Genomic DNA, 11,762 nt, shown 5'->3' with positions numbered 1-11,762 from the left:
CCACAGAATTTACGTTTCATTAATTTGCTCATTCTTTTTTCCCCTAAAGCCATGAATTAATTGTTCTATATTTCTTAATTGATATAGTATGTGCGCACACACTCATTTCTCCGCTGTATTAACTTTGCCTATACACAGTATCTTTCAAGTTAAACTCATTTTTGTAACGCATCTTAAATTGCTCCATGTTTTATCAGTTTTATTGTCATAATAAAACAGTTTTTTTCCCAAATTGAATTTTAGTAAAAATATTTGATATTTGATTATTTGTTAGTCACCATCGCTGTATGAGTTTTGTACACATGTACGGTATACCCTCGCGTAATTTATGCTGATCATGCGAAACGCAACCCTCACGTGTGAAGCGCTGAATCAATAAAAGGGCGAATCCGTATTTTCACACATTAAATCCCAGTCATGAGGGTTGCCACCTTCAGAGGGCACAGCCATCCACTAAGGCCAAAATAGTCATTCACACACTCCTTTTTTTCTTCACATATCCCCCAACAACATGTGAAACCATTAATTAATATTAAAATATTTGAACCTCAAAAAAAAAATTAAAATATTTCAATCTCCCTCTCATTTTAATTTTGAATAATAAATTTAAACCAAATGAGGAAAAAACAAAAAATACCGAAACAAAACCCCCATTTTTTAATTTCCCCTAAAGTAAATCGAAATCCACGCCGTCTCACGAGGCCCGGTGATATGTAATCAATCAATAACCGGTGGGTCCAACACCGCATCGGATACCAAAACCACCCAATCACACTCCGCCACGTCACCATCGACTGAACTCAATGACTTCTTTTTCGTGCACCCAAAACTGTTCATGAAAATTTGGCGGGCAAATAAGCAAAATTCAAATTAGCTCCAATAAAACCCTAGCTACCCCCATTCACCTTCTTTCCCTCTCTATCCTCTCTCTCTCTTCTTTCTCTCTCTACCTCTTCTTCCTCGTGATGTAACTGATTCTTGCTTTGAATCTCAATCTCCAATCAATGTAAGTTTCCTTCAATTTTTTTCCTTATTATATAGAGTTTCATTTCAATTTGGATTTGAAACGGAGTTTGTTTGTTTCAGAGTTTTCGATGGGGAAGGTTTCACCGAAGGAGAAGAGTTGGAAGGGGAAGAAAGGGAGGAAGCAATTGCGAAGCTCCAAGAATAAGTATCTCAAGCCTGGGACTCTCGCTCAGCTTCGGTGTAACAGATCTTCAGGTTCGGGTGGCGGTAAGGCTTGCACCGATCTCGGGAAGAAGAGAGTGGCGGTTGGTTTGAATTCGAGGGAGACGGTGGAGAAGAGTCCTGTGATGCTGTCGCCGGTGAATTTGGTTAGGCAGAATAGTTTGCTTGGGACTCCCAAAACGCCGAGAATCGAAGAGCCTCAATCGGATTCCAGGCTTGAATCGCTACCTATGGATGTCTTGGTATGCTTGATCTTCCCAATTTTACATTCTAGAGTTGCAATTTTATTTATTGGTAATGATTATTGGTATTTGGAAATTAAATTGGATTCTGATTAATCTGAATTGAGCTGGATCACTCATTAAAGCAGATAGTATTTCCTATTCATAAGACCTAGATTGATGCAAATTTTAACTGTGCCTAATGCAGTTATCATGTAATGACTCACAATTCCTTAAATTTGTGTATTTGTTATGTGATGGTGTCAAATATGTTAATTAGTGATTGAGATTCTCTGCGGTTGTTATTTTTCGTCATAGTTGTTGCTTATTTGCATTTTGGCTGCCATGATTTTGAAGATTATGACTTGATATGTTTGAGTTCCTATTTGTTTACCTTGCTTGGACTTGGGTGTCAAAACCCAAAATATAAATTTGTTTTATGATGTCAAGGAGTACTTAGTGCTGTGTCATATGTTTGTTATTTTGCATACAGACTCTATTGTTGTTTTTAGTCCTTTTGTGATGCTTCTGATTTACTGTTGAATTTTATGTTTTGCTGGAATTTAGTGTATCTGTGGACTGTGGGTGTCAGTGATTTGTTCTGAAACTTTTGAATGTAGAAGCATGAATCGATGCAATGATAAAGCACATAAGGAAGTAGTACTAGTTTGTTTGTTGTGTGATACTTCCTCTATCTATGTATTCAAAACGATGTAGATGCCCCTGCATTAATTCAATGAGATTGGTGAAGGATGGGCCTGTTTCATCTTGCTTGTTTGCTGATTGAGTGATGCTCTAAGCATGTTATTTTCTGTTCGGTGTCACTGAACGAGTTATTTTATAGCGGTAATCTTTCTAATTCATTGTGAAGCATCAAAAGAAGTTAATCTAGCTTGAATTTTCTAGTGAAGTTGTTAAGCACTGTGCAACTACAATATACAGAACAATTTCTTCATATTTGCTTTGTACTTTGTTCAATTGATTGGCTATATGTTTCTGAATAGGCTCTTATATGTTTGAACTATTTCTGTTGTATTGAATATTGACCCCATTTTCTTTCATTAATTTGAGGTTAAACTGCTATGCCACCTGCACCATGACCAGCTGAAGGCTGTCTTCCATGTTTCACGAAGAATTAGAAAAGCAGTGAGTAGTTCTGACTCTGCTGTTTATATGCCTGCAAATTTTGTGATTATTTGTAGTGGTTTGTTACTTGTATAATAGCTAACGCTTCCAAATGTTGTCAGGTTATTGTGGCAAGGCAATTTCACTTCAATTATACTACCCCAGATCGCTCTCGGCAAGAGCTGTTAAGTACAATGACTCCCAGGCCTAATGATCATTGGCCTTTCCTGTGGTAGGTGCTTCTAACCTGTTTTTTCCTGCAACTTCTATAGTGTATGTTTGAAAATCTCTATGGATCATAAACCCAAAATTAATTCTGGGAAGAAGCTTCTCGGAGTCAGAATTGATTCTTAGAAAAGAGAAGTTGACACAAAATGCTAATTAGTGCTATTAATTTTTTTTTCAGCAAGGGTGATGGGAAGGGAGTGAGGGTTCCAAGCCCACACACTCCTAAGGCACCTAGACATGGCCCTCGACCTCCTTCGCGCCTTAAGGTTTCAGAGATGCGGCAGGTTGCAGCGGTTCTTTTCCAGGAGTCAGCTTTCCCTCCTCGTTGCTTGGTGCCGTCAGTCATACCTAAGCCCCTATGCAAGTCCTTGGCTTCTACCAGAGTTCTCTTCTATGAAGATGAACTATGCCAAGCAGTTGCTCAGAATAAACTTAAGTGATCCTGTTTGGTTTTTTTTCTTCTACACTGCCTCGGTGTTTCTTTACTTTGTATAGTTGTTTTTTTATATCGCTAGTGAATGTTAGAATAGTAAAGATGCAATTTTGTAGTCTCTTGGGGCAGTTTAGCTGGTGTGGATATTTCAGATGTCTAAGTAGACGTGGAGGGTTGGCGAAGGTTGTGGTAATAATATAATTACAGTCATTACTTGTATATGTTTGGTGTGTTTGAACTTTGAAACAATTTCGAGTTGCTTCTAGAAAAAAAATTGAAGGATCTTCCTTCGAGGGTTTTCATGGAACTTTCTAAGGGTGAAGTTACTTCTACTGTTAGCTACACTGTTACGTTTGAGATTGATCAGGTCGTTGCATCGTACACATGTATATTATGATGCTAACTGTGTGTTTGAGTTAAGTGTGTTAACATTTGTACCTACCACTCAACCACGAAGATGGCATTATGAAAATTAATTTCCGAGAGCTAATGCCTAATAAGGTGGATGGAACATGGGGCATAGGAAATGTAGAAATTGGCTGTGTTGCTAATGAGATGTTCTGCCTCATCTCAATGTAATAACTGTATCACAGCTAATGGTCTCTACATGAGTTCATTTTTGAATCCTTTACATCTCTGCATTCATATGTACACATAATTATTGAATATGCCGATAAACATGACACAAAATGACGATACTATAAAATCCATCCAACCGTTGAAATTGTAATAACTTCCCCTATGCCAGCCCACAGCTTCTATTAGAGTTAATTCCGAAGGCTGGGATTGAAATAATTAGGGTGGTTATGTATGAACATCCATACTAACGACCCATTATTGGCTGTTTTTGAACGCTTTAGCGGCTGTTAAGGATCACTACTAATGTGTTGATAGTATGATTGTCAAAAGTGAATGTTCATGTAATAGTTTTGAACTAAATATATATGCACGAGTATAGTTTCCTATGAAATTATTTAAAATTTAATTTTCTCGTTAATGATAATAATCAATAAGTGGTTGATTCAAGTCATACGTGCTTGATTTCAAGGAAAATTCCAAAGGAGTAAAGGGTTCGCTATGGTTTCTCCAACTCTGGATCATGATTCATGATGTACTTCCCGGAATTAGGCCTGGTGCCTAATCCATTTTTGCTCACCAATGGCGAAACACCCATTTATGGGGATTTCCTTGCTATGATACCTGCCTCAGCTGAAGGCAACTTATTCCAGGTGGTTGACGCTCTCTCTAAGTCGGATCTATCCAACCGCAAGAAGTATTTCCAATATCAAGGCAAGGAAGGAGGACCATCTTGGTTTCAGGCTGATCCTTTCGGCTCGAGAGTCGAACAAGGCGAACTAACTCTAGGATGGGGTTCCGTTCTCACTTGTCGGCTGTTATTCAATGACTTGAAGCCCTCTTCCCGTTATAACAAGCTTTCTTTGAACCCTGTTATCCTCAATGCTTTGTCAGCCAATTTGGCCTAGTCCAAGGTGATCCTGCACTAGTCGATTTCTCATTCCTAATCAAGCCCGCTTAGTGTTGCTTAGCACGTGAAGACCTTAGGCTCATGAAAAATCTTCAATTGTGCATCTTGTACCTATCCCCAAATCTTGTCTATATTTTTGCTCTTTAGTCATTTATCCTTACCGCACCATTGGTTAGTCCTATTCCCTCGACTAACATTCATAACGGTTAGTTTTCCACGTTGGCTGGCAAGTCCCTTCAACGACCTTAGTAGCCGTTACAGATTTTTTGGGTGTCAACACTAATATGACGCTTGAATTTGAAATATGAAAGTTTACATTATGGACTTACTAGGTAGGTTCAGTTATTTGTAAGTGGTTACACTCATTTCACTATCTTGGTTTTATTGTGGCATGTACGTGATGAGTGATATGATTGAAAGAGGGAAAAAAAGATAGATAAAAAATGAAGTGTAAATAATGTGAAAGTGTAAATGAATCATAGCTTTTGCAATCACTTCTAATCTGAATTCGGAACAAAATAAAACTTACTAGGTAGTAACACGATATCATGAATTAGCAGTTTGATTAGAATTAGATAAGTGTACTCAGAAGAAGTCCTTCATTTTGTTCTCAAGCACTAGAGAACTAAGTGCATAATAAGCCTTTTCTGAAGGATGATAACTGTCCCAGAATACATGGTCGGAAGTATTTGAGCATGAGTTTCTGGTATAAGGGTTACACAAAATGGCGCCTTCTATATACCCAGTTCCACAACATCCTTTCTCTGTTTCTTTAAAACCTTCACCATCAAAAGCCAAAAGCAATGAGTCAAACAAATGAATTAAAAAAATTTGGTTCAATTCACGGTTAATAACCGTTGATTTAGGATTGTCAATTAATTTTCTTTTATATCAACGGCTATTAACAGTGAATCACTTTTTAATTGGTTCATCATATAACTTCTTAATGTATATGGCTTATTAAATAGTATTATAATTACCATATTTAGCAGGATTTTGAATGATGTCCAGAAATGGGTAGTAAGATTCAAGATACACAAGCCTAGCATCTGAAAACTTTTTTGCAAGTTGATCAATTTGAGAAGAGAGCTTGGAGTTGAAGAGTACTGCTGCTTGGTTGGAAGAGTTTACACATGCTCTGTGCTTGCCTCCACCAATTGTTCTTTGTGCAGGCACACACCCTACAACTGGTACACTGAATACTCCAATCCTTCTAGCTCCTAATCCATAAAGTTCCTGCATCCCACACATTAGTTATTGTTTTCTTTTAAGTCAAAAGAATAAAATATCATAGTACAAAATAAAGTCTATGAAAGAAAAATTTAAAGTCCAAAGTCCCAACCAAATAGTTCTTGACTTTTGTATGATCCTTCCCTTAATTTTCCATTTATAAGTTAATTAACTTCAAAATGCACACTGAAATGTGCACAAAATCATTTGTCCCCATTTGGTGTCCAATCTCTCTTCCACCAATCAGATTATGTCATGTAGGCATGAATATGAAAATTGTAACCTTACTGGTGTGGTTTTCAAATGACATGATACAATTTGATTGGTGAGACAAAGAATGAGAAATCAAATGAGAATAAACAATTTTCTTCCATGTACACAGGGTTGGAAAAAAGAAAAAGGGTGAGGTGAAAATTTAACAGTAAACAAAATCAACAAAGGCTAATTGGAGGAGGTAGTATAAATTTTTTGAAGGAGGCAAGTGCACATGATGAAGATTCTCTTTTAAGAAAGATGGTAGATGTAACAATACCTGCAAGAATTTTGAGGCTTCTGAAGCCATAAAGTCGGTATATGATGGAATATCATACTTGAATCTCCTAAATGGCGTTTCAGCATATGTATTGGCAATGTCATCACTTCCTGAGCACACTATGTATATGCTTTTAGACACTATCATTGCTGTTCTGTTGCTTCCAACTGCTTCTTGTATCTTCTTAATATACCCCTTGAACATGTCTAATTGATCTGATAATGATTTCACTGACTAATCACAAATTGGACATGAAACTGGGGTTAGCCTTATGATATGTTAAATATATTAAGTTTATCTTGAATTGATTCTAAAGCAAAAATCAATCCTGATGAGGAGCTTCTGTGAAACAGAATAGCTTCCATGTGTCAGAATTGATTCTTGATACAAACATGTTATATTTATTGATAGAGGACGCTGTGTAAATAGTTTATTTACCACTAATATAGCTGTTAGAGGATCATACCCAGCACCACCTGAGGCAAAGGTTACTCCAGTGAGGAGATCTTGAAGTTGCAAATTTGGATCAAGATAAGGAGGTAGAAGCTTCTTGACTCCAAACTTTGCAGCTGAAAATGAGCCAAAGAAGTTGATTTTTTGTTTAGTAAGAAAAAATTATCATCATGCAAAAAAAAAAAAGATTTATAGACATCGGCATAGTAGGCAGACACCCGGTAGATATCCAAAATAAGAAAGCAAGAGAAGAGAGTATTTGAATGAACGTCTAAAGCCAAAGAAATCAGAGATGCGTCATCATAGTTTGAATGTCTAAGTATCGTTACTGTTCTATAAAAGATACTTATTTGAAGATCATGATTTTTTTTGTACCAATGATGTCTGAAGGGACTAAGCCATTGCTGAACCTCCCGGTTGGATGATTTCCTTCACCAAAATCTCTACCATATGGTTTGAAATCGCATCTGATAAGAGTGGGGATATGGTTGTTGTTTCCAGTGTCTAGTATAGAGTCCCCAAATGTAAACACTGCTGGCACTGTTTCATGGTTTCGCAGACTCACACAAGAAGCATGTTGAAAGATGAATGTTGCGGCACAACACCAACATATGTATATGAATATGAATATAGCACATTGAGAAACTAGCTTTTGAAAGAGTGACTTCATATTTCCCACTTTTCCTTTTGAGAGAAGTTAATGACACGTTCAGTTGGGTGCAAGCAACTTTTTGTTGTTGTTGAAGGAATTGGTGCAAGCAACTTATAGGAAAGCTAGGATTTTCTTTTCTCCTTGTGGATATAACATCTTCATCCTAGCAAGAAATTGTGAGTTGATGTTAATGACAAATTGACAATCAATAATAAATATTAATTCCACACGTTAATACTTTATTTCTTCCATATATATTCTACTTAATTATGTTTTTCAAAATTGAAAGCTGATTTTTAATATTTGTTTTCTCTTAAGTTTAGGGTAGGGGAAGATGCCCCATTTCAAGGAAGAGAAAGTCATCGGACACAAAAATCACTTACAAAAGACTTATATTTATCTCATTTTCAAAGAGGACCAGTGGGGTTTAAACCTGCGTGACTATGACCACTTAGGTATGAGACCCTATCATACTCTACTAAAAAAGTTAATTAATTAAATATCTGACATATGGAAATTGGGAGTTGTTTACAAATCTTTCCATATTTCCATTAATTATTAGTAGCTATTAAAGGAAATATCCAATATATTTACCTATTTATTTTTTGAATTAAAAAAAACCTTAGCTTTATTGCTAATTTGATAAATATTTAATTACAATGATTTTTTGTTGTATACCTATGTCAAATTGATATGGGTGTCATAGGTATTGACATATGAATTTATGGCGACCTATTTTCATTGATTTTTTTGGCGGTGGTATAAATCACAATAGGTAAATATTAAGTAAAATCACCTTAATTTTAATTTTAAGTTGACCAATAAAATTTAAGATAAGCGAATTAATTTTTTTAATATCATTAGGAAAGTTTGTTTTCTTGAAGAATGACCTTACCATTTTGTATATGCGTGGGTCCTGATAATTTTTTTTTCCTTAATTAAACTACTTTTGACTTAAACTTTTATGATTCGATCATAGCAAAACAGATATGAGTTAAAAGGATATTCGAGGATATTGTTTTTGTGATTTTTAATATAAAGAAAGCGGTAAAAGAAAACAAAGGTTTATGGAGGTAAAAAAGTAGAAAGAAAATTCAAAATGCATTCACCTAATTCTCTAATTGCTGTCAATTCAAACACGTTTGTAATGGTTCATTTCACTTATGATGCTGAAAGCTATCCATCTAACTATCCATAGCCTAGATGAACCTATCAGTTGGAATTCCTAGACATAACCTCTTACTATATAGAAAACCAGAAGGAACACTAAAGTTCAAATTCTCTCTCAAAGACATTCCCAATGACCAATCTATCATATGGCAAGGTATCCAAGGCTTGTGAATCTCTATTGTCACCTCGAAAATTGTTGTTAGAACCTAGAACCCCACATGTCACGTGGAAAATCACTATTGTTTCAACCCAAGATATTTTAACCTAAGAAAACTAGTTCATTGAGTGGTTTCTCTATTGAACCGGACTCACAATTATCTCTCGATCTCATGTTAGTCTATAGAAATCGAACACAAATCGCTAATACTTAAAGTGTAAAAAGTAAAACTTTAACACATGGTGTGACCTAAGACATATGTGTTCTACCTTCATTGTACTAATCATACACAAGTTAATATCAACCTCCCGATCTATTCATAAATTACTAAAGCTCTTTAATTATTAATTGATTGGTTAGAATCATTAAGTATATAAAGAAACACCATACATGAGAGATTTTCACTTACATCAATGAATGAATTTACAACAATCAAAGAATCAAGTTATACAATCTAAATACAGAAATACAAAATAACATATAAGGAATAAAAAAGGAAGAGATGATACCCAATGAACAAAGACAAAACCACGACGATGGAAACTTTCTCAAGCTTTCCATAGCCTCCAAGAGGTCGTCACCATGCTCTAGAGTTCCACTCCGTCAATTCCTAGCCAAACGAGCCTTCGTCCATGAATCTCATCTCCCTAGTATGATTCTAGAGAGAAAATAAGAGAAGAATGTGAAAGATCTAAATTTTTTTGTGTTATGACCTTTTATAAGGGTCCAAGGTGGTTTGGCTCGCTTAAGTGAGCTTCAGGCGTGTTTAAGCGAAAGTCTTTTCTTTAACGTTGAAGTACTCTGCTCGCTGAAGCAAGAATAGGTTCACCTTCCTTCTGTTCCAATGAATTCCGCTTAAGCAAGCCAAAATTTTGCTTAAGCGAAATGGTACTCCAGAATTGATTCTCACTCCTATATAATTTCACTTAAGCGAGTAAACATTCGGCTTAAGTGAAATTCTTCATTTCTTGACTTTATTGATAGCTTGTCGCATAAACCTTCATAGATTTTAACCTACCAGAAAAAAAAAAACAGATTAAAAGCGGAAAACATAATACTCACTATTTTTATACTAAAATTAATTATTTACTAAATTAACTACTTTGATGGATAAATGATCAACAATGCAAGTATACATGTCAAATAAGTGCCTAAAATAATATTAAAAAACACGTAAAATTGACACTTATCTGGTACGTCCCTATTACATTACATACATATTTTTTGGGTAACAATTCTTGATTTTCCTTAAAAAAACATTAATTATAAGTGAGTTTTGATAGAAAATCTCAAAATCTAATTATCAGTAATGTTTGTGGGGTACTGTAGATAAAAGTTTAGCTGAATACCTTAATTAAACAATACAATTGCATTTGATTGTCCTGGAATAGCATCAAACTAAGGTGCTGTTATTGAAGCTCTTTTTAAAGATGTTGTAGGGTAGTTATTTATTCTTTTTAGCCTTCCTCTTGTAATAAAAAAAAAAAAAGCTAAGGTGCTGTTTGTAACAGAAAGAAAAAGTATTCAAGTCATAAGATTTTCATGCGACTTGTAGAATATTCAATTTGTGATCGTTACTTCATCTTTTGTTTAAAGATTTTTTTAATCTTAAACATGCACATTTAGGTCTTAGAGAGTAAAAGGTGTCACGAATCAACTAATCAAAATGAAGCCATAAGATGAAGATACGTGAAGAAAAGTACTTTTGTTTCATTTTACACATCTAAAAACATGTTTAACTTGTGTGTTGAAATTCACTCTCAATTTTGATTCTGTTTCATAAATAGATGGTCTAACAATTTTAACGTAATTATAATAAGATGAGTGCAAGCAATTCAATATTTTTTAGGCACATTTTTATAGACATTTTTTGTGATTCGTCTATTTTTAAAGTCAACAAATTTATCTCGTAGCTTAAAAAATAAACTAATTATATAAAACTAGATTCAAACCCGCGCGATGCGCGGCGGATGAAAAAATTAATTGTTTTATTTAAATAAATCATATATTCAAAACTAAAAACAGGTAATTTAATATTAATGTAAATATCATATATAATTATTTAAAAAAAAAAGTAGCTATCAGATATTGAAAAGATGTAAAAGAATATGTGAGATGATATTGGTTAACAAAAGTGTGAGCCATATTTTCATTGAGGGATAGACATTTTGATCTCATCATTGTTTTTTAATGTTTGTCCACCTTCAAGCATAATTTAGAACTTATGTTTTAGTTTATGTGGTTTTCCTTATGGTTGATATATTGAAGAAGACATATATGCTTTTTTTACCTGACAAATCCCGAGCTTCCGTAAGATTAACAAGCTGATAAGAAAAATTCTTCAATATGATACTAAAATCAAAAACTATAGTTAATTAGAAATTATTGGAAGCCTGAGTTGTGAATTAAGTAACTACCAACCAACTTTCATTTGTGGTATAGAGCAAAATATTGCATACAATAAAGGACAACATATATAGGTTGTGTCATGCACCCAGAAACACGGACCCGAAAGGTTGATGTAAAACTATTTAAACATATTCTCTGACCCGGAAGTAATATAAAATTTAGAACCAATCAGGTTATGTTTAGGTAACCAAAAGAACCACCTACTCTATTTTGTAACATTTGCCGCTGTTAGATACTGCATCAACCACAACAGAGATATTAAAAAAAGCACTAAAATTAAACAGGTTGTGCCCGAATGCTTCCGAGGATGGTATCTCCACGATGTGGATGAAATTGTACTGGTCGTGTATCTCATTTAGTTTCATCCCTCCCATGCAAAACTTCTTCAAATGTTTGTAAAATCAAATTTTCTATGCAATTCTTTTCCTTATTCCTCTCCTGCCATAGTGTGTGAATGACTGAAAATAAATATTGCTTT

At 34.7% G+C, this 11,762-nt stretch overlaps 2 protein-coding genes across 2 annotated transcripts; one reads left to right on the top strand and one right to left on the bottom strand.

The window, feature by feature from the left end:
* Positions 1 to 849: 849 nt before the first annotated feature.
* Positions 850 to 3,502, top strand: LOC130715584 (F-box protein At4g35930). Its single transcript, XM_057565703.1, has 5 exons — positions 850 to 1,006; positions 1,087 to 1,430; positions 2,481 to 2,555; positions 2,657 to 2,766; positions 2,941 to 3,502. Exons 2-5 carry the CDS (start codon positions 1,095 to 1,097, stop codon positions 3,200 to 3,202), a joined length of 783 nt encoding a protein of 260 aa, XP_057421686.1. The 5' UTR covers positions 850 to 1,006; positions 1,087 to 1,094; the 3' UTR covers positions 3,203 to 3,502.
* A 1,665-nt stretch (positions 3,503 to 5,167) lies between these two features.
* LOC130716040 (GDSL esterase/lipase EXL3-like) lies at positions 5,168 to 7,636 on the bottom strand. Its single transcript, XM_057566216.1, has 5 exons — positions 7,272 to 7,636; positions 6,882 to 7,012; positions 6,444 to 6,677; positions 5,662 to 5,917; positions 5,168 to 5,460 (listed from the first exon to the last, which is right to left on the bottom strand). Exons 1-5 carry the CDS (start codon positions 7,564 to 7,566, stop codon positions 5,267 to 5,269), a joined length of 1,110 nt encoding a protein of 369 aa, XP_057422199.1. The 5' UTR covers positions 7,567 to 7,636; the 3' UTR covers positions 5,168 to 5,266.
* Positions 7,637 to 11,762: the final 4,126 nt, after the last annotated feature.

Source organism: Lotus japonicus, chromosome 4, assembly GCF_012489685.1.
Source record: "Lotus japonicus ecotype B-129 chromosome 4, LjGifu_v1.2".
NCBI classification, from domain to species: domain Eukaryota; kingdom Viridiplantae; phylum Streptophyta; class Magnoliopsida; order Fabales; family Fabaceae; genus Lotus; species Lotus japonicus.
Note: the sequence above shows the minus strand (reverse complement) of the source record. Positions and strands in the feature narration are given on the sequence as shown.